This window comes from Delphinapterus leucas, chromosome 1 (genome assembly GCF_059928025.1).
Source record: "Delphinapterus leucas isolate spDelLeu-1000000601 "Yukka" chromosome 1, BTC_Dleu_Yukka2, whole genome shotgun sequence".
Taxonomy (NCBI): domain Eukaryota; kingdom Metazoa; phylum Chordata; class Mammalia; order Artiodactyla; family Monodontidae; genus Delphinapterus; species Delphinapterus leucas.
In genome coordinates, this window is record NC_143129.1 from 59,850,379 (window position 1) to 59,876,683 (window position 26,305).

Here is a 26,305-nt window from a genome sequence, read left to right on the forward strand (position 1 = left end):
TATTAAATACTAGAACTTTAAAGTAAGTTACTGTTCTTTTTTAGGAAAGTCTCAGCTATTCATGGCTCTTTGTATTTCTCTATAAATATTAGAACCAGCTGATACATTTCCATGGTACACCTGCTGTGATCTTTATTGGGATTACTTTGACTCCATAGATGAATTTGGGAGACTATCTTTACAATATTGAGTCCTCTAGCCTTTGAACGTGGTATTTCTTTCTGTATATCTAGATCCTTAAGAATGTCCTTAAAAATTTTGATATTTTTCAGGGTATTATTCTTACACGTCTTTATTTTAGAGTTGTTCTTAGGTCTTCAATCATTTTTATGCTATTGTAAGTGATGTCTGTGTCTTTAATTTCAGTTTCTTACTATTTGTTGCTGGTATATAGAAATGCAGTTGATTTTGACACATTTCTTTTGGTATCCAGCAACCTTGTTAAAATCATTAATTCTAATAATTTATTTGTAGATTATTTTATGTTTTCTGTGTACGCATCATCATCTGCAAATAATAACAGTTTAGTTTCTTTCTTTATGATCCTTATATCCTTTATTTATTTTTCTTGTCTTACTCTGCTGGCTAGGACATCCGGTACAATGATGAATAGAAGTGGTGATAGCGGGGCATCCTAGTCTTGGTGCTGATCTCAAAGTGAAAGCTTTCGACGTGTCACCATTAGGTATGATGTTTTCTGTAGGTTTTTGGTAGGTATTTTTTTTTTTTATCATTCAAGGAGCTAAGTTTCTATTCCCAGTTTCCTAAGAGGATTTTTTTTTTTAAATTATAAGTGGGGGTTGAGTATTCTCCAAAATTTTTGTGCAGTTGAGATGATATTTTTTTTTCATTATTTTAAACTGGATAATTACATTGGTTTAACACTAAAAAGTCAATCAACTTTGCACCTAGGGTGACCAACTGTCCTGATTTGCCCAAGAGTATTCTAGTTTTATCACTGAATGTTCTGCATTCTAGAAACCCCATCAGGACAGTTGTTTGCCCTACTTGCCTTCCTTATTGCATCTGTATTCATTAATGAGATTGTTCTTTAAATTTTTTTTTACACTGATCTTGTCCAATTTTGTTATAAAGATAGCTTTATCAAATGAGTTGGGGAATGTACCCTCTTTTTCTATTTTCTGGAAGAATCTGTATAATCTAGGATCGATGTCTTTGCTGAATGTTTAAGGATTTTGCTGGAGAAGCTGTCTGGACCTGTTGTTTGCAGAAGCTTTTAAAGTATTGATTCAGTTACTGCTTATTCAGATTTTTGTTTTAGGTACCATTTTTGACATGTTATACTTTTTCTAACATTGTCTGTTTCATCTAAATTTTCAAATTTATTGCTATTAGCTTCGTCTTAATACTAAGTTTTTAATGTCCCCAGAGTTTTTAGTGATGTCTTTCATTCCTGACTCTGCTTATTGGTGCTGTGCATTTCTCTCTTTTTTCTTGATCAGTTCTTGCCAGGAATGTAACAACTTTGAGTTTTATCTAGGAACAAACTTTCAGTTTTATATTCTCTATTTTGTTTTCCATTTTATTAATACCCTCTTTATAATTACAGTTTCCATCCTTCTACTTTCTTTGGTTTTATTTTGTTGTTTCTTTTCTAATTTGTTAATTTGGATATACATATTAGTAGGCAGACTTTTTTCTAATATAGGCATTTGAGGCCACAATTTTTCTTTTAGTTGAATCTAAAAATTATGGTATGGCATTTTGTTTGTTATTCCTTAGTTCAAAATAGTTTCTAATTTTCATTATAGTTTTTCTTAGGCATGTGGGTTATTTAGAGATAAACTTATTACTTGGATGTGGGGATTTTCTTTTTTTTTTTTTAATTCTGGATTTGTGTTATAATTGCATTGTTATCAGAAAATAATTAGTGTTTTTCTTAATATGATATTTGCATTATCACCCGTTAGTTCATTAAATTTTGAAATATTTGTGCTTGAAAAGAATGTGTTTCCTGCAATTGCATGGTGTGGTGTAAAGTTTGTTAAATATATGGTGAGAATTTTTTGCATCCTTACTGAGTCTTTGGTTCCTTGTTATATCACTTACTTATTTGAGGTGAGTTTCTTATAGACAGCAGAGTTTTTTCATTCACGTTGCCTGACTCAGCAGTCTTAGAATTTTGTATTTAGACCATTTACATTTAATGTAAATTTAGAGTTTAAGCCTGCCATTTTATTATTTGTTTTGTTTCTTTTCTCTTTTGAGTTTTTGTTCTTATGTTTTTTTCTTTGTTACTTGAATGTATTTGTATATTTTTAAAGACCTTGTTTTTTAGAGCAGTTTTAAGTTCACAGAATTGAAAGGAAGCTACAGAGATTTTCCATACATGCTGTAGTAATATGCATTTAAGTTTCCTCCATGTCTTTTCATGGATTGAAAGCTCATTTCTTCTTAGTATTGAATATTATTCCATTGTCTGGATGTATCACTATTTATCCATTCATTTTCTGAAGGACATCTTGGTTGTTTCAAGTGTTGGTATTATGAATATAGCTGCTATCAGTGTGTTTTTTGGGAATCTTAAGTTTTCAACTCCTTTGGGTAAATACCAACGAGTGTAATACTGGATCATATGATAAAAGTGTGTTTAATTTTTTAAGAAACTGCCAAACTGTCTTCCAGAGTGGCTGTACAATTTTTCATTCCTACCAAGAATAAATGAGAGTTCTTGTTGCTACACATGTTTGTCAGCTTTTGGTGTTGTCAGTGTTCTGGGTGTTGGATGATCTGATCGGTGTACAGTGCTTTCTTTTTTTTGAATTTTTTTTAGTGCTTTCTTGTTTTTATATCATATATTAATTTTGCTACTCTCTTTTTAACCAACTTTTTTTCTGAAAGTATATCAGTATTCTTTTGTTCAGTTTTGAATATGTCAGATAATTGAAGAAGTCTTGGCAGCTATGATGTATTCTAATTATATTAGCTCTAAAAAACAAAATACTGAATTTAATACTTAAGCATATTTTTATCAAATCATAGTGATGGTGAAATAAATGAGTGCTGATGATACCTACCTGCACCAAAGCTAATGTCAATAAAAGGGGGCTCTATTTTTGAATTCTTTTCTGTTTTAGTCTTAAGGGTTTCTGAGACTTTCTTCACTTTTTAAATTTAAATTGTTTTAAAATTTTCTTTGGGTTTTGGTACAGTATGCTGTGTTAAGAGAGTGCTTGCTGTTGATGGCTTAGGACTGTGTTCTCAAATAGCATTTCTCCATCTTATGTATTTATTATTATTATTTTCAGTAGCCCCCAAACTCATAATAGTGTTAAGGCAGATTTGATCCAGAGGTTTGTTTATTATCATTCCCAATTTGTGATCGATTTTCATTTAGATAATGACAGTTCAGCTTTATAAGGACTTCCTTCATATATCTCCAAAACATTCTTGGACTCTGATTCATGCTTTTATTCTAGATTCTGCCTCTCTGGCTTATGAAACATATTTGCAGAGTGAAGTTAGCCCTGTTTTCTTTCTGCTTTTTAAAATGGTTATCCTCTGTCTTTCTTCTGTTTCCTCATACTATAATGTCTTATATTGATGCCTGAAAGGAGAACACTTGTTTCCATTATTCATCACCACTCTCCATATTGCTGGCCACGAAATGTGTAGATCATTTCTCACACCAATTTTCCAGCTCTCTTTGGACACCAACTGAGTGTCCTACCGTTCAATTCAATTCAGTTCAATTCTATCTAACACTGTCTACCTGGAGTTAGCCCCGGATTCCACTGGTTAAGGATTCAGTCCCACAAGACTGAGCTGCTCCTTCAGATGAAAATTGCAAGTCCAGGAAGTCACATGTGCATCTGACCTACTGGCTATAAATTGGTAGTTCCCATGTCTGCCTCCTTGGGTTTGATAATGTGCTAGAATGGGTCACATAACTTAGGAAAATAGTTTACTTACTAGATTACCAGTTTATGGTGAAAGGATACAACTCAGGGGGCATGGAACTTCCATACCCTCTCCAGGTGTGCCATTCTCCAAGCATCTCCATGTGCTCACCAACCTACATGTTCACCAACCCAGAAGCCCTTTGAACCCCTTAAATTAGTGTTTTTTATGGAGGCTTCATTCCATGGACATGATTGATCGGCCATTGTTGATTCAACTCAGTCTCCAGCCCCTCTCTCTTTTCTGGATGTTAGAAGGTGGGGCTGAAAGTTCCAACCCTCTAATCACATGGCTGGTTCCCCTAACAACCAATCCCCATCTGGAGGCCCTACAGGAGGTTATATTTCTTATTATAAATCAGAATAACACAATGTCTTAATAATTTAGAGCTTTAAACTTCTTCAGAATTTCGTCTTGAAATGTAAACACCTCATTTAACATGTGCTCTCTAAATAGTTTCCATTCACTGAAATTTAAGAAAAAATTTCTTGTCTTGACACCTTTGCAGACTTTTTCACATAAATAGGTTACATCATTTTGTTTTATCGATACACTATACCTATGTATTTATTACGGCAGCCCTTGTACCTTGGTTGTTTTATTTTAAATTGAACCATATGAAATTGCTGCTTTTGGAAGTAAAAATTGTTTGAACATTGGTAGTTTTATGTAGTTCATCTAATATACGGCCTTCATATATAGTAATGGATGTATTATCCAGCAAAGCTTTGGGGCACTGGAAGGATGGGACATTATCTTCAGAGGGTTGGGCATTAGCATTTAGTATTTTGAGATTTCAGGTGATACTGGATTTTTTTTCTTGGTACTTCAATTGCAGAAGTGGAATGAAAATTGTTAATTTGATCTTAAGTATGTATTATGTATCATACAAGTGATATTGGCTGTCTCTGGATGTTGATATTTTAGATGTTTACTTTCATCCTTCTCTTTAAATGTGTTTTGAAAACAATCATACTAAAGACCCCGTCAGCATTTGTTTAAATAAGGATTTCAGCAGTGGAGTATTTCAAGCTAATTAAATGAAAAAAGTTAAGGGGTGACCATGGGATGTTTTGCTGAATTAGAGGTTAGGGTCAGCGGAGTCGAAAATGGCTATGGACCAAAAGGCAAAAGGATTTAGTGATGGTAGGAAATAACTGGGATATTTGTAGATGTCTTAAATCTGTTGACAGTGATTTGGCTGCTTGGATTGAGCCAGACCAGAGTGTTTTTTATGTTAAGAGTGGAAGACTAATTATTGGGAATGGCCAATGAATGCAGTAGAAGTGGAAGTCCCCATCTAGTCTGGGGCATGAGAGAATTTATCACTTGACCAACTTTTATTTGAAAGAGTTCCAAGGCAGACTGTGTCCTTGAGGGAGAGCAAAGTTTCAGTTAAGGTAGGAGTATTGTGTGAAAAATTTTAGGGTGGAGTAAAGTTTATTAAAGTAGATGGAAGAATTGAAAGAATTTGACAATGCTAATCACTTTTTTTTTAACCCCCTCCCCCTGTCCCAACCATGGTTTCTGTGATACTGTGCTATCGTTTCTCCTGGCTTTTGCCCTTGCCCTTATTGATGGTTGACATAGAGCTGCTCCTTCTTCCTTTGCCTATCTCTTAGCTGTTGGTGTTCCCTACACCCAGTTTTTGTTCTCATCTCTTCTGACTGTACTGGTTGACATTGGGTGATTTCATTCATTGTCATAAATTCAGATTTATTATTTCCCTTTCTCATAGCTTTTAGGTCTTTGTGTGTTTTATTATTTACTCTGTTTATTCTGTCTTTTCCCACCTTTTTTCCACCTGGCAAATTACTGTTAGTCCTTCGATGCTCAGCATTTCACTTAAGTTCAGATCCTATTTCAGTTATCCAGTTGCCTTTTGCCTCTCCCCAAGTTTTCCATCTAGGTTAGGGGCAGTCTGTGTACCTTTAATTCTTTGTACGTACCATCATCATAATGTTTTCTATGATATTTCAACTATTGGTTTACTTTTTGCCATCTTCCCTAGACTGAGTTCCATGAGGGCAAGGGCTAGAGTTTTCTAAATCCTGTTTTTCACAGTGCTTAGCAAAATGCTTAGGATTGGCAAATATTTGATTTAATATGTTATCAATTGTGTATATATTGCCACAGAAGAAAAGGCGCTTAAAAATCTGTTTGTCTGCCATGTATTTGCTGAATAATCTTGGACAAGTCACTTAACCTTTCTGTGCTTCATTTTCCTGTGTGGTGGTTCCTATTTCACACCTGGCAATAAATATTATTACATAAGTATTCATTATTGTTATTTTACATTTTAAAAATTGGCTCAATATATTTGGGTTAGATTAAGACAGCCACTTATACATAATAGTGATAGAAATCTAAATTTGATAGTGTTTCTGAAAAAGTTTTTTTTATGCAGTGAAGATTTGCTAGCTTTTTCTTTTGATCGAATAATTTCATTTTTAATAATCAATGAAATTTGAAATACAGACTAGTATGTTCCAGAATTACTTATGATAGTTTGCAAACAACTTAAATCTCTGATGGTTAAATATATTGTTGAATGTGATGCAACAATTAAAATGTTTGCATTTTAATGGCGTGGAGAAAGGTTATGGTGCAGTAGGTAAGATATCAAAGATAAAAGATTATCTTAAATATGTTTTAAAAAATGCTTAAGAGGCTAATTTGTGATTGCTTTGGGGTGGTAGAATTTAATCTCTGAGACTTTTTTTTATTTTTAAAATGGGGTTAACTGACATGCTGACATTAATTGCTGACAGTTAAATGAGGTAATTTGAAAATTCTTCAGATGTCTTCTGTTTTTATTAAGTCATATTGTCATTGTTGTTCATCTTTAATATTTTTATTATAAAGCCAATCCTTGTATTAAAGAAAATACTGTTTTCTTAAATATTAAGTCTTTACATTTACTTTTTAACATAGGATTACAGCACTTTTTGTCTGCAGTATTTCACCCTGACAACCATTAGTGCACATTTTCCTAGAAATCATTTTGTAAACGTTAAGTTATTTTATGATTGTGGTGATGCTTGTGTGGTTTGGTTTAGGCTTTTTATTTCCTCCTCTCTAATCTACAGCAACTGGAGCAGATTCAGAAGGAGTTAAGTGTTTTGGAAGAGGATATCAAAAGAGTGGAAGTAAGATATCAAGAATTTCTCACATCTCTAGTAATTTTTCAATTTCATGAAATTTTTGCTTTGCCTTTAAATTGCTGCAATAAATTTATGGGATTGGTCTCCATTGTATAGAGAGTCACAGTCATAATTTATGCAGTGATAGTTTATTAGGAGGCCTTTTCCTCTAGTTAATGATCAAAGTTAGAGTTTAATCCATTGTTTACTAGAAAGCTAATATTTGAATCAAGAGGAATGCTACTTTTCTTAATGTTTGCAGAGAATATTTTTGAAGTAGAGACTGACATATCATGTTTTTCTGTACTTTGCAGAGTTGAACCTAATGATCCAGTTGCCATACTGTCATATTTATCTTAATATTTATCAATAGGGTCTCACCTGGATTAATGATTAGCAAGTTCACTATTCACATAGTGTACTGTACATCTCATTCAGATTATTTACATTTGTCTTTTTCTGCATTTGGTAGCTTCATTAGTGATGAATATTTATTAAAGTGTTTCTGGTTCTTTAAGAATGTGTATCATAGAAAAGGCTTGTCTCTTAACTTTCAGATATCCTTGCTTTTGTACTCTGTGGAAAGGAAGCCTTGAGAAATTTGGGTGTTGAGACAAAAAGGGACTGATAAAACCTGGGATTGGAAAGGAATATAATATCATAACTCCTTTTGATTTATACATCTTCTCTTTGGAGTGTCTGTAACTCTAATAATTGTGCTTCCAGGAAATGAGCGGCTTATACTCTCCTGTCAGTGAGGATAGCACAGTGCCTCAATTTGAAGCTCCTTCTCCATCACACAGGTACAAATCTTGAAACTTGTAATTGCTTAGGATTTATGTTACAGAGTGCACATATGGCATTAATCCTTAGGAGCCTTTTCCATGTAATGTACAAAAACCCCTGAGAAATTACTTTAGTCATGATCTAGAAATGAGATTGAGATAGCCTGTTTCCTTAATGCTTTGAATTTTCATGCCAGGGACAGTTAGTGAGTAGAATATTATAATACTGTGAATTCACTGTTGGATTAAAAGTTTGGTGGATTTCTTAAAATAATGGCAGCTTTAAATACTTTGTGAGTTAAAATCAGATGACATTAGAAATCTACAACTGGAGAACATGAAATGGTAATATTAGGGGAGAATTAAATAAACTAATACCTTTAACTTTTCCACTAACCGGTTGAATTTTCTTGCAGATCTCATTCCCCAGATTTAAAGTGAGGCCATTAGATAGATCTGTTAGTTTAGATATCCCTGGTATTTTCTTTATAACTCCCCATTATTAATTTGTCTTCCCTTCTGTACCCTCTATTAGAGCAGGAATTACATTTGTCTTGCTCATGACTGTTTCCCTAGGTTTTTGAGTAGCAGTAGTGACTGGCCTCCTTCAGTAAGTTTTTGTGAAATAATAGTGAATGTCTGTGGTCCCTATATAGCTCTAAAGTTCTATTTGAAATATCTACTACCTAAAATTTGAATTTGAACTTTTTTGTTGTGTTCAAAGCGAGAGCAATTTTACATGTTTTTAACTTGCTAATCCATTTAGGACAGTGGTCTAATGTAAGCTTTTCGGACAGATAGTTTTAGGATAACACATGGATTATCAGGCAGTCCAATGACAGTACAAGAGATTACACTAACCTTCAGAGCCAGTGTCAGTTCAGGAAAGTTATTTTAGATCTAGTTTTGGACAAAATGTGGGGAAGGGGCACAAGGGATATTCAGTTAAAGAACATTCCTGGGTTGTTTGATATTTTTCATTAACCACTTTATGGAGAATCCTCGTGAGTACTAGGTGATTCTGGGGTCACTTTACCTGTGTAATTCAGCTTGTTTTTGTCCATATTTTATTTTCTTTAAAACACTTGGGAATGACTCAGCTGTGGGATATTATCTTTAAGCTTAACATTCACTTCCTGATACACATGGAATCTTTGTCAGTGGAATATTTATTATGTGAGTGCATGCAGGCAAGAAAAAGTTGTCATATCACAGAATCTTCTCTAATAAACTGATAGTTCTCATCGTCATATGACTCTCTGTCATAGCCTTTAACAGTAGTGTTTCTTTCTATCTGTGTGTCCAGGTCTTTGTTAATCTTATTGACGACTTTTAATAACTTGTTGACCATATAGTATTATATTCATTTAACTGGCTCTGTTTATTTAATGCCTCTGATGCACTGGGCACTGTTCGAAGTGTTGAATCTAGCTGGCAAATTTCCTGCCTTTATGGAGCTTACCTTTTGGGGTGTGTGTGTGTGGAGGTTGGGGCAGATGCTAAATAAGCAAAAATATAGTAGTAGTACAAAATATGTAAGTAGTACCCTAGAAAGGAAATTAGATGTATTAGAGAGCTGACACATGAATGAAGTGAAGTGAAGAGATAATAAAAAGTCATGGGGGAGTTTTGAGTAGGATCTGTTTTAGATTTTAAAATATTTACTGGGGTTCCCATGTAGAGGACAGAGATTCTGTGTCCCTCTCAGCCCCCTGCCATTGGAAGCTAGGACGAACGTTAGGAACATTGCAAGAGTCCAGAAGAGAGGAAATGGTGGAATTTTACTGGATTTTATAGGATTTTATTGGTGGAAGAGAAGGGAAGTGGTTGTATTATAAAGTAAAATAGCTGATCTCATAAAAGATAGAGGATTTCAGGATATCTATGAAAACTTTGTTGAATCACTAAAATTGTATGGAGCACTATTGTCAAATGAGATTTGGGCAGAGGTGAGACTGGTTAACAGTTGAAGATGAGAAAATGGACAAACATGATATTTTCTTCAAAAGAGTGTTTTGATATTTTCTTGAAACGAGTAATTTGATTATCACTCAAGGTTTGAGCGAGACACTTGGGAAAATGATGTGGCTTTAAGTATTCTTGGGAAATGACCCTTAAGATTTGGATGTGAAATTAAACATGGGAAGAATGTTATGTTATACTATCAATATTTGAGTTTTTTTTATTTTTAAGAAATAGCATGTAGTTGAATTATAATTTTTCCCTCATAATTATTAGCTTCATTATTTAAATGCCAGACATATTTTTTTATTTCTGTTGGTCATAAATTTAATTCATTTTTTAAAAGATGCATACATACGTTTAAATTGTGAATTGCTTATTGAACTTTTCTGTGGTGTAGACCAGGGATATTTATAAATAAAATATATAGATGAGACATTTATATAAGACACTTTTGATTATATTTAACTACTCTATCAGGTATTTTTGAGACTTAATCTTTCATTTGTGTGTCTGTCATTTTTTAATAAATAAATAAATAAATAAATTTATTTATGGCTGCGTTGGGTCTTCCTTGCTGCGCATGGGCTTTCTCTAGTTGTGGCGAGCGGGGGCTGCTCTTCGTTGCGGTGTCTGGGCTTCTCACTGCAGTGGCTTCTCTTGTTGTGGAGCACAGGCTCTAGGCGTGTGGGCTTCTGTAGTTGTGGTGCGTGGGCTCAGTAGTTGTGGCTCGCGGGCTCTAGAGTGCAGGCTCGGTAGTTGTGGCGCATGGGCTTAGTTGCTCCGCTGCATGTGGGATCTTCCCGGACCAGGGATTGAACCCATGTCCTCTGCATTGGCAGGCGGATTCTTAACCACTGCACCACCAGGGAAGTCCCTGGGTGTCTGTCATTTTTGACAAAGGTCCAGATGAATCAAAATGAAGGAAAAAGCAAGGGGTCACTTTATGGATGTTAGAAGTATTTAACTATTATAAAGAATATATATATGTATATAAATATATATAATGGTGAGTTAGTACCTTGTGAATTTGTATATTTTATCATTTGAGTGAATAAACTAGTAAAATTCAAGGAATTTGATATTGTGTAATGGCTCTTGGACTAGGTTAAGAAATTCCTCTTTAACTCACCCACACAACTCTATGCAGTTATACTTACCCCTGTGACATGCCCCCTCCCCCAAGTCATTAAAAAAAAATGTGTGTGATGGGCAGAGGGTGGGTGGTGGTTAGGGATGGCTCTTTGGTATAGTGGATGAAAATGGACCCATCTTCTCTGTTATTGCATATTGGGTCTTTGGCTGGATTATCATCACTGACCAGAGCAGTGTTAATGGCTTCTTCTTCACATATTAATGCTTAAGTTTTTGGTACTTTTTGGCAATTATTATTGGTTTAACTGCTTTGTTTTACTTGGGAAGATAACTTTTAAAATTTTATTTTATTTATTTATTTACTTATTTATTTACTTATTTACTTATTTCATTGTCTTTTATTTATTTATTTCTTCGCCACACTGCGTGGCTTGTGGGATCTTAGTTTCCCAGCCAGGAACCGAACCCTGGCCCTTGGCAGTGAAAGCGCGGAGTCCTAACCACTGGACTGCCAGGGAATTTCCTAAGATAACTGTTTTTAAAACGTAGGAATTGAAATGCTCTTACGGTCAGGTCTAACTCTAATCCTTACAGATTTGTCCCTAATTTATTATATATTTTAAACAAATCTTCTACATAAACCTAAAGAGTTTTTCATATAACATTTATTTCCCTTTGTTGAGGAGGGGAATTATACAACATAGGAAATTCTCCGTACACAGCCTGACACTATTTTCCATACAGTAAGTCTCCTACATACGAACGAGTTTCGTTCCTAGAGAGGATTCGTAAGTCCAGTTTGTTCGTAAGTGCAAGAAAGTTAGCCTAGGTACCCAACTAACGCAATCGGCTATATAGTACTGTACTGTAATAGGTTTATAATACTTTTCACACAAATAATACATAAAAAACAAACACAAAAAATAAAGAAAACATTTTTCATCTTACAGTACCTTGAAAAGTACAGTAGTACAGTACAACACCTGGCATACAGGGGCTGGCATCAAGGGAACAGGCAAGAAGAGTTACTGACTGGAGGAGGGAGAGGAGGTGGGAGATGGTGGAGCTGAAGGATCGTCAGCAGTAGGAGTCGGAGGGCAAGCTGCTCACTCCTGAGTTTGATGGCACAGGTTCTGGTTCCTTGCTGGATTCAATTCTATCTACTCTTGAAAAAACGATCCAGTGATGTCTGGGTAGTAGCTCTTTTTTTCTTGTCATAGATGACATGGTAGCACTAGATTGCATTCTGAATGGTAGCTGCAACCTTTGTGTACCGTTCTACATTCAGGTCCTATGCCTCAAAAACTAACAGTGCCTCCTCAAAGAAAATCCCTTTGCCATTTCCTGTATCGTGAATCTCTTCGGTTCTTCAGTTACTTCTTCTTCCTCTTGTCTCTCTTGGTGATTCTTAGCGGTATCAGCTACATCACCACTGCTTTTACCATTGCTTCTGGACATCCTGGGCTTGAAATAAAGATACTGTACTACTGTACGCTATACAGTACTGTACAGTAAAGTACACAAAAGCACAACCACTTATAGAGGAGGCATGCATGTGACAGTGTACACTAGACACGTGAACTAACTTATGTGATTGGACATGCAAACACGTTTGCATCTTTGAAAGTTTGCAACTTGGAGATTCGTATATAGGGGACTTGTATTTCCAAGGTTAGATGATTATGAACAGATCTTAAGAAATCTCCGCTACACTTGCATTTATTGTTGCGACTACTGAGGACTACTTGCCTTAACTCTGACCCTATACCGTGCAGAGGAGTTGAATTTGATGCCATAGGCGATGGAGGATACTGAAGAATCTTATGGAATTTCCAACTTGAACAAACACAAAGAAACACAAACACAGAAAACAAATTTCCTTGGCAATAATGTAAAGGGTACTCTTCATACATCTGTAGTTTCTCATTAATTTGATAGGTAATAGAATTGCAGCAAGTAAAGAAAAATGTTTTTGAAATAGTTCAATTTCCTTTATTTAGAATATTTGAAGAATTCTTCAGTCACTAAGCCAGTTTTTGGAGGTGTATCAGGCATATATAAAACACAGTTTTAGGCACTGGAGATACAGTTGTGCATATGACAGACCCTAGAACTCTGCTCACATGGTTATATAAAGGACAGAAAATAAGTTATGCTGTCAAATTAATTATTCTGCTTAAAATATGGTATAAATAGACTTTTTGATTCCAGTAATTAAAATAATCAAAATACATTTAACTTAAATTATGTTTGATGAGTAGGTATTTCAGGATTTTTGAAAAACATCTTTGGGTTCTTGTTATAAACTGTAATTGTCACTGCTTGATGAAGATACTACCAGTCCTTTCTAATTCTGAAATCCGAGGTGTGAATAGGGCAGATTTCAATGTGCATGAGTATCAACCAAACCTCTTGTTTGACATGCAGATTTTTGAACCCCACCCCCGAAATCTGATCATTAGGTCTGAGGTGAGTTCCTGAGATTCACATGTAGGCCTGGAGGATCATACTTTAAAAATATGTAAATACTGGTTTAGTGGGCAGTGAATATGTCTGTATTACTGACATGTTTTAAAAATCTCTAAGTAAGATATATTTATTTTCTTTTTCATAAAAGAAAGCTCTGACATTCAACACTAACGTTTTATAACAATCTTAAGTTTATTTCATTTTTGGGGAAGATAGGGTAAAATTTTCTATTTACTCTCTACTTTGTAAAGTTACATATCCTTCTGTAATGTCTTAAAAATGCCTTGAGTTATGTTCCTGGGCTTGAGAGAGCCAAAACAGTTAAAATTAAGTTTCTTGGAAGGAAGCAAATTATTGGTATTTACCAGCCATTCCCTGTTGATTCCATTCATATTACTGTGATTAGACCCTCTTGCTTATGGCCTTTTGCGCTTTCAGGTTAGAGTCATGTAGGAATCTTTTCACCCCTTTGCTTATTATAGGTGTACCTTGATTCTGGGAGGTCAGGGATGGGAGAAGCTGGGAAAACCAAAGCTATACATTGTAACCCTAGCTTAGATGTAAGAATAATTGAATGCAAGCATAAAATTTCATGTGCTGTCACCATTTTCTGTTTCTGCTGTTTACTGTCTCTCCTCTACCCAAGTTCCAGTATCTTTTTCCCATTCAGATCCTCTACCTTTGAATCTTTTGTTGCTGTTTTTGGAATGCTTCCTCTACTTTGTTTTTAAAACCTTTTTCTGAGATGATTTCAGAGACCTGGGTTTTTGTAACACTAAGATTTATGGCAGTTACATCATCTGATAATTAAAAATTTCTCCTCTATGAATTATAACTAAATTGTAACTATTATAACTATTCCCACTCATTGATAAGTGGTTAGAATATAATGGAGTCAAATGCAGTACTTAGCCTAACAAACTGGGACTTTTATTAGCTGTGTTGGAGACAAATGAGTTTCTTCAGTCTTTTTCTTTTGAGCTTATTATTCTGTTTTTGAAATTTTACCAAGCAAATTATTTACTTCCAAAGGCAGTAAGCAGTAGATTCAGACCTGTTCCATCTTTCAGAAATTTTCCATCACATGTGCTTTTCGCATCTGCCGGCAGTAAGTTTCTCCCTGAGGAAGCTCTTATAATGAAAACTTTAAAATGAATTGCCCTTTTGCTTTTCTTTTTAAACTTTAGTAATATTATGGAATTACAGACCTTTTAAAAGGTAGCATAATATGAGGTTCATACAGTCCTCCTATGTACTGTATATCTACAACCCTTTCTAACCATCTACCATTAAAAGGGGACAAAGGGCATTGGAGGAAGTTTTTCCTGGATATTTGAAATACTCTGATAACTTCTGTTCTTTGAAGAATAAATTGAATCTCTTTTTCCTAAAGATCATAGATATGTACTCTGGAGCCCAATGTTTTTATTATTGAACTACCCTTACGTTCCCGAAGTAAATCCAAAGCTTGTATGATATATAGGTTTTCATAACCTTTTTGGGAAACCTTTGGAGTCATATGTGTTTCACTATGTAGTGTTATGTCTTGCCCCCATACCCTTCCCTCCCCAATTTAGAAAGGTAACACAGTACATATGCCATATATTACATATACTGGAGGAGGAGTAAAACGCGGTTCCATATAATCAAGCACATTAATATTTCAGCATTGAAGCATGCATGTTAGCAGTCAGTGAGATAAACGGTATCAAAATCTGTTCAGGTCAGGTTTTCACTTCAAATTTTCATAGTTTTGGGTTTTAGGAATTGAAGTTTTCTGTAATCTTTTTTTGTTGTTTAACATCTTTATTGGAGTATAATTGCTTTAAAATGGTGTGTTAGTTTCTGCTTTATAACAAAGTGAATCAGTTATACATATACATATATCCCCATATCTCTTCCCTCTTGCGTCTCCCTCCCTCCACCCTCCCTATCCAACCCCTCCAGGTGGTCACAAAGCACCGAGGTGATCTCCCTGTGCTATGTGGCTGCTTCCCACTAGCTATCAGTTTTACATTTGGTAGTGTATATATGTCCATGCCACTCTCACTTTGTCCCAGCTTACCCTTCCTCCTCCCCGTGTCCTCAAGTCCATTCTCTAGTAGGTCTGCGTCTTTATTCCCATCTTGCCCCTAGGTTCTTCATGACCATTTTTTTTTTCTAGATTCCATATATATGTGTTAGCATACGTTAATTGTTTTTCTCTTTGTGACTTACTTCACTCTGTATGACAGACTCTGAGTCCATCCACCTCACTGCAAATAACTCAATCTCGTTTCTTTTTATGGTGGAGTAATATTCCATTGTATATATGTGCCACATCTTCTTTATCCATTCATCTGTCAGTGGACACTTAGGTTGCTTCCACGTCCTGGCTATTGTAAATAGAGCTGCAATGAACATTGTGGTATATGATTCTTTTTGAGTTATGGTTTTCTCAGGGTATATGCCCGGTAGTAGAATTGCTGGGTCGTATGGTAATTCTATTTTTAGTTTTTTAAGGAACCTCCATACTGTTCTCTATAGTGGCTGTATCAATTTACATTCCCGCCAACAGTGCAAGAGGGTTCCCTTTGCTCCACACCCTCTCCAGTATTTATTGTTTGTAGATTTTTTTGATGATGGCCATTCTGACCAGTGTGAGATGATATCTCATTGTAGTTTTGATTTGCATTTCTCTAATGATTAATGATGTTGAGCATTCTTTCATGTGTTTGTTGGCAGTCTGTATATCTTCTTTGGAGAAACATCTGTTTACATCTTCTGCCCACTTGTGGATTAGGTTGTTTGCTTTTTTGATATTGAGCTGCATGAGCTGCTTGTAAATTTTGGAGATTAATCCTTTGTCAGTTGCTTCATCTGCAAATACTTTCTCCCATTCTGAGGGTTGTCTTTTTGTCTTGTTTATGGTTTCCTTTGCTGTACAAAACCTTTTAAGTTTCATTAGGTCCCATTTGTTTATTTTTGTTTTTATTTCCATTTCTCTAGGAGGTGGGTCAAAGAGGATCTTGCTGTGATTTATGTCATAGAGTGTTCTGCCTATGTTTTCCTCTGAGAGTTTGATAGTGTCTGGCCTTACATTTAGGTATCAATCCATTTTGAGTTTATTTTTGTGTATGGTGTTAGGGAGTGTTCTGATTTCATTCTTTTACATGTAGCTGTCCAGTTTTCCCAGCACCGCTTATTGAAGAGGCTGTCTTTTCTCCATTGTATATTCTTGCCTCCTTTGTCAAAAATAAGGTGACCATATGTGCGTGGGTTTATCTCTGGGCTTTCTGTCCTCTTCCATTGATCTATATTTCTGTTTTTGTGCCAGTAGCATACTGTCTTGACTACTGTAGCTTTGAGGTATAGTCTGAAGTCCGGGAGCCTGATTCCTCCAGCTTCATTTTTCTTTCTCAAGATTGCTTTGGCTATTTGGGGTCTTTTGTGTTTCCATACAAATTGTGAAATTTTTTGTTCTAGTTCTGTGAAAAATGCCAGTGGTAGTTTGATAGGGATTGCATTGAATCTGTAGATTGCTTTGGGTAGTATAGTCATTTTCACAATGTTGATTCTTCCAATCCAAGAACATGGTAATCTCTCCATCTGTTTGTATCATCTTTAATTTCTTTCATCAGTGTCTTATAATTTTCTGCATACAGGTCTTTTGTCTCCTTCGGTAGGTTTATTCCTAGGTATTTTATTCTTTTTGTTGCAATGGTAAATGGGAGTGTTTTCTTGATTTCACTTTCACATTTTTCATCATTAGTGTATAGGAACGCAAGACATTTCTGTGCATTAATTATTTTATCCTGCTACTTTACCAGATTTGTTGATTAGCTCTAGTAGTTTTCTAGTAACATCTTTAGGATTCTCTATGTATAGTGTCATGTCATCTGCAAACAGTGACATCTTTACTTCTTCTTTTCCAATTTGGATTCCTTTTATCTTTTTTTGTTCTCTGATTGCTGTGGCTAAAACTTCCAAAACTATGTTGAATAAGAGTGGTGAGAGTGGTCAGCCTTGTCTTGTTCCTGGTCTTAGTGGAAATGGTTTCAGTTTTTCACCATTGAGGACGATGTTGGCTGTGGGTTTGTCATATATGACCTTTATTATGTTGAGGTAAGTTCCCTCTATGCCTACTTTCTGCAGGGTTTTTATCATAAATGGGTGTTGAATTTTGTTGAAAGCTTTCTCTGCATCTATTGAGGTGATCATATGTTTTTATGTAAGTTTTTTGAGCCCAATATTTATATATATATATGTTTAATTTTATTATTTATTTATTATTATTTTAAAAAATATTTATTTAGTTATTTGCTTCGGATCTCAGTTGCAGGATCTTCGTTAGGGCATGCGGGATTTTAAGTTGTGACATGCAGGCTCTTAGTTGCGGCATTCGGGATCTAGTTCCCTGACCAGGGATCGAACCTGGGTCCCCTGCATTGGGAGCGTGGAGTCTTAACCACTGGACCCCCAGGGAAGTCCCAAGCCCAGTATTTTTAAAAGCCAAACTGTATATTGCTGAAAAGGCCATTTTAATCACCGATGTTTATTTGTATAAAATCTTTTGTATAAAATTTGTTGTACTATCTTGTTGAAATTCTTACAAATACCACAATATGAGTAGTAGTACTGTCTATTCTAATGAGTCCGAGACACTGTAGAAGAAAAGTTTTCACCTTAATTTTCAATTGAATTTTGCATCAAAATTTTCTCTTAGCTTCCTATTCATTTATAGATATAGCTTATATGTGAAATTGACTTAACAGTCTTTTTTAAATTATTTATTTAAACATATTTTTTATTTCTTTTTTTTTAATTGAAGGATAGTTGATTTGCAATGTTGTGTTAGTTTCAGGTGTACTGCAAAGTGATTCAGTTTTATATATATATATATATACACACATGCACACATATATACACATAATACACACATAAATACGTATATATACACATAAATACATATACATATATATTCTTTTTCAGATTCTTTTCCCTTATAGGTCATTACAAAATAGTATAGTTCCCTGTGCTGTACAGTAGGTCCTTCTTGATTATCTATTTTATATATAGGGGTGTGTATTTGTTAATCCCAAACTCCTAATTTATCCGTCCCCCCCATTTCCCCTTTGGTACCATAAACTTGTTTTCTATGTCTGTGAGTCTGTTTCTGTTTTGTATATAAGTTCATTTGTAAAAGTCTATCTTTTAATTACAAAGTATATCTTTGCTTTTGGAAGCAAATAATTTAACTGACAGTAAGTAGTTTTGTGACATCTCCTTGCATAACTGTGAATTTCCCTTGTAACTTGGATTAACAACTGTATAGTTTTCATATGTTTTTAGCTGAGCTCCTCATTGTCACCAGCAAGAACATTAAGAATTTTTTTATCATCTTATTTTCCCCATCATGAATAAAGTGTATTATTCCTAACTCAGTTTTAGTTACTATCTTGAAATTTTCTTCTTGCCCTTGCCATTTTTTGGTGGCTTTGTTTGTATAACTTATTTGAAATAATTTGAAGTTATTTATTTGACATTTATTTGAAATAATTGATGACTCTCATATTTATAGGTTGCCATTTTTTTCACTTTTCTCCTTAAATTATGTCTATGAAGTGGGTTGGGCTAATCCAGGATTTCCTCACTCTTCAGTTGTAGAATGTGATGTGCCTAGGGAGCATAATAGCATGGTGGTTCAGTGTAGACTCTAGAACCTGACTCCTTGGCTTTGAATCCTAACTCTGCTATTGACTAACTTTGTTAACTTGGGCCAAATGTATAATCTGTCAGTGGCTGAGTTTCCTCACTTGAGAAATGGGAATGATAATAGTGTCTAGCTGAGTTACGAAGTTTAAATGACTTAGCTCAGTGCCTACAGCATGGTAAATGCTCAATAAATGATAGCTGTTAATACTGCTGTTGTCATTACCATCTGTGGATTGTGGCTAACTCAGAGATAAGCAGTAGAATAGCACCAGAATCAAGAGAACCCAGCCCAGGCAGTGCTTTCTAATATTCTCTTCTAATCATGTTACTTTATACACACATAGAAACACACACACACACATACACATTTTAAAAAGCAGAATTAAAGGGATTTATTTTTTCAGATTGCTTCTGTTGTGGTTGTATATGCAATAATAAATTTCCTTAGTGAGTAAGATTAAGATCTGAAATAAAATAAATTTCAAACTCTGCAGTTATTATTAATAAAATACTATTTAAAACCTGTAATTTCAATACCTTCAACAATCTGATGAGTACTATTTTTAAACATGTATTTGAAATGCAGTGTTATCTCACTATATACACTGATATATCAATATCATTCTTCCATCCTGCAGTCAAAGAAGTCTGAATTATAACACCATAAAATAATTATATCTAGAAATAGTTCTATCAACCTCTAAATTTGCAGCTTCATAATTTTATTAATGTTTATACAGATAATAGGGAATTGGGTTTCATTAGTGGAAGGAACACAGATTTTTTTTTAACATCTTTATTGGAGTATAATTGCTTTAATGTTGTGTTAGTTTCTGCTGTGTAACAAAGTGAATCAGCCATATGCATACATATATCTCCATATACCCTCCCTCTTGCGTCTCCCTCCCACCTGCCCTATCCCACCCCTCTAGGTGGTCACAAAGCACCCAGCTGATCTCCCTGTGCTATGCAGCTGTTTCCCACTAGCTATCTATTTTACATTTGGTAGTGTATATATGTCAATGTTACTCTCTCACTTCGACCCAGCTTACCCTTCCCCCTCCCTATGTCCTCAAGTCCATTCTCTACGTTTGCATCTTTATTCCTGTCCTGCCCCTAGGTTCATTAGAACCTTTTTTTTTGTTTTTTAGATTCCATATATATGTGTTAGCATGCGGTATTTGTTTTTCTCTTTCTGACTTACTTCATTCTGTATGACAGACTCTAGGTCCATCCACCTCACTACAAATAACTCAGTTACTTCATTCTGTATGACAGACTCTAGGTCCATCCACCTCACTACAAATAACTCAGTTTCATTTCTTGAGTAATATTGTATATATTGCCACATCTTTGCCACATTGCCACATCTATTGCCACATTGTATATATGTGCCACATCTTGTTTATCCATTCATCTGTCGATGGACACTTAGGTTGCTTCCATGTCCTGGCTATTGTAAATAGTGCTGCAGTGAACATTGTGGTACACGTCTCTTTTTGAATTATGGTTTTCTCAGGGTATATGCCCAGTAGTGGGATTGCTGGGTCTTATGGTAGTTCTATTTTTAGTTTTTTTGAGAAACCTCCATACTCTTCTCCATAGTGACTGTATCAATTTACATTTCTACCAACAGTGCAAGAGGGTTCCCTTTTCTCCACATCCTCTCCAGCCTTTATTGTTTCTATTTTTTTTGATGATGGCCATTCTGACCGAGGAACACAGATTTTTGAATGCATGGCATTTCTTCATTTTTAGCTCTGTTAGTCCCTGGTTAGAGTATACTGAAAATAGCGTGTGATCCTGTCATATCAGTTCATGACTCTGTGCAAGGAAAGTGAGAATTGGTTATATTTCATCAAAAGAAGTTCATTACAAGATTGTGTTAATTCTTTAATTTGTAGTATAAGTGCTTTGAAGGGTCTTTCTTACATAAGTCTTACTATAGGAATGGTTAAGATCACTGAATATCTATTATTATGTATTGCTTTATAAAAAAGGACTACTGTGAAGACAGTTGCATCTCATTTATTATATTTTTGAAAGCGTAAGTTTGTATGTTATTGATGCATTTTATTCATAGAGGGTAAAATTTATTGAACATCTGCCATTTTTTGGCATCGTACTGAGAAATTAACCCACTTAATTAAATCTTATACCTCTCTGAAGTATCTTACTCATTTAGCAGATGGAGAAGCTAGAGAGGCCAAATAAGATCAATAACTTGCCCAGAGTCATTTAGCTGCTAACAAGTGAAATTCAAACCCACTCTGTACTCTTAAGAGTGCCTCTCATATTATAACCTTTGTGATTATTTGAGTACTAAAGTGAATAATGATTTTGTATATTTATGTAAAGAGACACACTGAAATTAGTATACTTAATTGCTTAAATTTCATTAGGGTAGACAAAAATATAAACATTTCTATAGTAGAAATAGGGAAGAATTTTTAAAAATGTAAAAAACTGTTGATCTATCATGGTTGATGTAGAAGTTATATCATTTTCAAGTGTTAATAGTCTTCATAAGCTAATTTATTTAAAGAAGGGAGGGAGGTAAGAGTGACGTGATAAGATAGATATGGTAAGATGGAACTCTTAGGAAGAAAAGCTAGCCGGGACTTCTAGAGGTTTTTCTAGGGTTAGGTAGGAAAATGCACAGAGAATATATATAATCAAATAGAAAGAACCAATGGAGAAAGTAGATTCTGTTCCACTAGGGCAGAGGTAATTAGAATATAGATTTTGGGTTATGAAAGAAAGATTATTGGTATTTTACCATTTCTTCCATTCCTTTGATAGTTTTCTTTCACGTGAGGTGATTATCATAACATTTTGGAGCTTGAAGGGACTCTAGATATAGCTAGAGATAGCTAGTCTCCACTTATCTCACTTTGCAGTTAAGGAAACAGTTATTATAAGGTATTTGTCCAAGGGTACTAGCTCTAGTGTCATAACAGGATCTGTTAACCATAGCTTTTGATTGCATGCTTGTGCTCTTTTCCCAATATTCTAAGTCCTCTTTTCCTTAGAGTTCAAACATATTAACCTATCTGAAAATGAAATTGTAGGAAATACTTCTATATATACACCTATCTTATGATTATTCCCTACTGACATTCTTTCAAGGTGGGTATATTTAAGGTGGTGGGATGAAGGGGTAAATTATTTAAATATTTACTAATTTTTTGTTTATGGAATATGTATTTATTTGATGTCTAATTAAATTATTGGTAATAAATATTTTCTTTGCTTAGAAATTAGAAATATTGGATTTATATATGATATATTTTAGATTTACTTTTTCTGTTGCTAAGAGAATGTAAAAACTGAAATCACATTTTTCTTTCTTCATTTTGCAGTAGTATTATTGATTCCACAGAATACAGCCAACCTCCAGGTTTCAGTGGCAGTTCTCAGGTAAATGATACATCTAACAGTATGTTACAGTGGTACCATAAGTATAATCACCTGAGTTGTAAAATCACAGATGAGTTTACTGGAATGTCCTGTCATAAAGACAGCTGTTTTGAATGCTGTGGCATTGATTAGGACTTGAATAGCTCTGATACATAATCAGATATATATTTGCTCATCACTGAGTTTAAATTTTTTTTTAATATACTGGTAACATCAGACCTTGAGAGGAAGGAAATACCATAAGAGGAAATTATGAGTAATCAGGGCATTGTTTCTCTCAGATAAGAAACTTGTAATTTATTGATGAATTACCCATTATTATGTTGAAACGTAGCTTTTCTGTGGAAAGTAAACTACAGGCTTGAGTAAAATAGACTCTGGCTTCTCCTTTTCTTTAATTAATTGTATGATTATTTTGATTTTTACTGTCTTCATCTCTGACTTGGGGATGCTGACATTTGTCAAATATAATTTTGAGGCCAGATTTTTTTTTTTTTTAAACTTTTCACATTGAAATAACTTCAGACTTAGAAGTTACAAGAATGGTAAAAAATAATTCCTTTATATTCTGTATGCAGATTATCCAGATGTTAACATTTGATCACATTTGCTTTATCATTCTCATTCTGTCTCTCTTTTATATATACACACATAAAATTTTTTCTTTGGATGTTTGAGCAGGGTACAGACATAATGTTCCTTTATCTCTAAATACCCCAGTGTATATTTCCTTAAAAACAAGGATATTGTCCTATGTAATCACAGTATAACTTTAAAATTCAAGAAGTTAGTGTTGATATGGTGCTATTATCTAATCCCTATATCTTACTCAGATTTTACAAATTGTCCTTCCAGTATCCTTTATAATATCCTGTTTTCCTTAAAAGGAAAAAAACATAAGGCATTCAAATGAGGCATGTTCATTTGTATATTCATTTTATGTAATAGTGCAGTTATTTTTATCAAAGTGGAAAGAAAATTCTTTCGGATCATACAGCTTTTATTTGTGTTCTTCTTTCCCCACTACTGAAATAACTGCCTCTATTACTTTTATGGTTAGTTTGTGTAACTACTCTGTATATCCTGTGTTATCTTCAACTGCATGCTTGGATTTGGCCTGTTGTTTTTTTATATAAGTTTATAGATTGGTTTGTATCTGTTTCTGAACAGCCATGAAAACACCAGATCTAGGTGTTTTTTTTTTTTCTTTTTTTTCGGTACACGGGCCTCTCACTGTTGTGGCCTTTCCCGTTGCGGAGCACAGGCTCCGGATACGCAGGCTCAGCAGCCATGGCTCACGGGCCCAGCTGCTCCGCGGCATGTGGGATCTTCCCGGACTGGGGCACGAACCCGTGTCCCCTGCATCGGCAGGCAGACTCTCAACCACTGTGCCACCAGGGAAGCCCTAGGTGTTTTTTTAATAAGACAATGGGATATATCAGGAGAAATTTTTAAGAATTAAATTGAAAAAAAAAAAAAAGAAAAAAAAAGAATTAAATTGAAACATCCTTAAGAACTTGAACTGGAAAAGCAGTCTCTGAATCTGGAAACAGGCTTGGCATTCACAGCTGTTCTCCTTTTAAACATAATCTCACAGAACATCAACATCAGACATAGTCACTCTGGGACGGTGATAAAATGAAGCAAAAACCAAGATCACTTCATAAATTTATTAAGCACATACAAAAAGAAGTCACTGTGTAAGCCACATAAAATACCAAACACACCTCTATCATGGCTAATATGAGCAGTTGCTGTTTCTTTACTAATTACAACTTTAGTCTCACTGTAGTTTCCTGTTTGTCTAGGTAAGATATATTAAGGTACTCAATCACAGAATTATCCCCACTTCTTGATAGTGTCCAATCTAGAGTAAAGCCTTACTTCCTTGAACCCTCCCCCAAATCACTTAACATGGGCCTATATCCTATAAGTAGTTTGTAACATACTCTTACCTAAACCTGTAGTGTGCTGTATTCTTTGTTGCAATGAGCAATAATAAAATTTGTTCAACTACAGGTGTGTTCCCATTGGTCTTTGGCTGCAGGGCTTTGACAAAGTCTACATAGAGGAACAGAGAAGATTTTCTACTATTGCCATTTATAGAACATTGATTTGGAATTTCTAGCAAATTCCATAAGCTAGAAATAATAGAAATTGAATAGGAAAAAAAGCAATCAGAATAGTTTTTTTTTTTTAATTTTTACTGTTTGCATATAATAAAGGAGACTTCTGGTTTGAGATTGTACACTAAGCCAATGTAATCCCTCCAACCTCCACCCACTAGAAATCCCATTGACATATTGCTATCCTCACACTGAAAACTTAAAAAGAATTTGTAAAGATAAAAAGAATACTTAGGAAGTCCACCTAACATATGAGTCACTGTATGCAGAGTAAAAGTGTGCTTTTGGATGAAGTAGTCTGGGTCTCTCAGGAGACTCCAACCTTAGTATCTGCTGGAGGACAGGGAAGTTGCTGAGGAGGAAAGCCTACTAGTGCTTACGGGATAGAACTAATATGACATATTGTGCCGAAGTCCTTAGGCTTCATTTCTAGGTATACTCTTTAGAAGAGACAGACTTAAAACAGATTGACACAGAAAGACTTGAAAACAAAGGAGTAGTTGAGGATAAGCCTGGCAAATATAAGAATGGTAAGGAATACAACAAAAACAAACAAACAACAAAAAAGGAAAGAAGAGTAGACCAAAGTAGAACTCAAGGAAAAAATCATAGAAGAGAGATACAGGTTTTCACATAATGAAAGGTATAATCCCACAAAATAGTCATTTGTGTGACATAATCTAAAGCATTGGTATTTATATAAAGCAAAACTTATTAGAAATTTTCAAAAATTGATTAAAAGTTAAACATGGTAAGAGATTTTAAGGTATAGTCCTTCTTCAGTATCCATGGGGGATTGGTTCCAGGAACCCCTGCAGGTACCAAAATCCAAGGTTGCTCAAATCCTTGGATAAATTGGTGTATATTTGCATATAACCTGGGTATCACATCCTCCTATATACTTTGTCATCTCTGGATTACTTGTAATAACTAATATAATGTAAATGCTATATAAAAAGTTTTAAATACAATGTGAATAGTGTGTAAATAGTTGCCAGTGCAGCTGCAAATTCGTTTTGCTTTTTGGAACTTCCTGGAATTTCTTCTTTTTTGGGGGGAGGGTGGTGTGTGGATTGTTTTGGTCTGCATTTGATTGAATTTTTAGATGCAGAACCTGCGGATATGGAGGGCCTACTGTATAATTCAAGAAGTAATTAAAGTAGAAACAAAAGTATTTAGGTAACATTTATTTTGCATTTACTATTCATGGACATTGCTCAATGTACTTTACATGTATTAAATACTTTAATTCTTAGAATTTCCCTATGAGATAAGTACTATTACTATTATTTTCTATTTTATTGAGGAGGAAACTAGGGCAAAGAAAAGTTGAGGAGGTTGCCCAAGGTAATATAGCAGAGATTTTAACTCAGGCATTATGGCTTCAGGGCAGGTGCTTTTAAATATTAATTTATTCAACCAAAAGTTTTTTTGAGTACCTCCTATTTACCAGACACTATTATAGGCTCTGGTTATTGAACAAAAACAAAACAGACAAAAATTCATGCTGTAGCCAAACTTTCAGTCTATTTGGAGTGATACTAATAGTAATAAGAATAGATTACCTTTGAACAAAGAGGAGGTGAGGGAGCAAGCTATGTGGATATCTCCGGGAAGATCTAGGCTGAGTGAAAATAAGTACATGAGCCTTAAGGTACAAGAATGCCAGACACAGTCCAGAAGTCCAGTA

At 34.7% G+C, this 26,305-nt stretch overlaps 1 protein-coding gene across 9 annotated transcripts in view; it reads left to right on the forward strand.

Moving 5' to 3' along the window:
• The window catches only part of COP1 (COP1 E3 ubiquitin ligase), a 276,120-nt gene that overhangs the window by 76,651 nt on the left and 173,164 nt on the right, over positions 1 to 26,305 (forward strand). For 7 of the 9 annotated variants that reach the window (XM_089910781.1, XM_089910786.1, XM_089910777.1 and 4 more), the window contains 3 exons: positions 7,011 to 7,070; positions 7,791 to 7,867; positions 22,432 to 22,489. The exons of the other annotated variants lie outside the window; for them this stretch is intronic. In XM_089910781.1, coding sequence (XP_089766907.1) covers positions 7,011 to 7,070; positions 7,791 to 7,867; positions 22,432 to 22,489 — 195 coding nt within the window. The remainder of the gene's footprint in view (positions 1 to 7,010; positions 7,071 to 7,790; positions 7,868 to 22,431; positions 22,490 to 26,305) is intronic. 9 annotated transcript variants of the gene reach the window in all.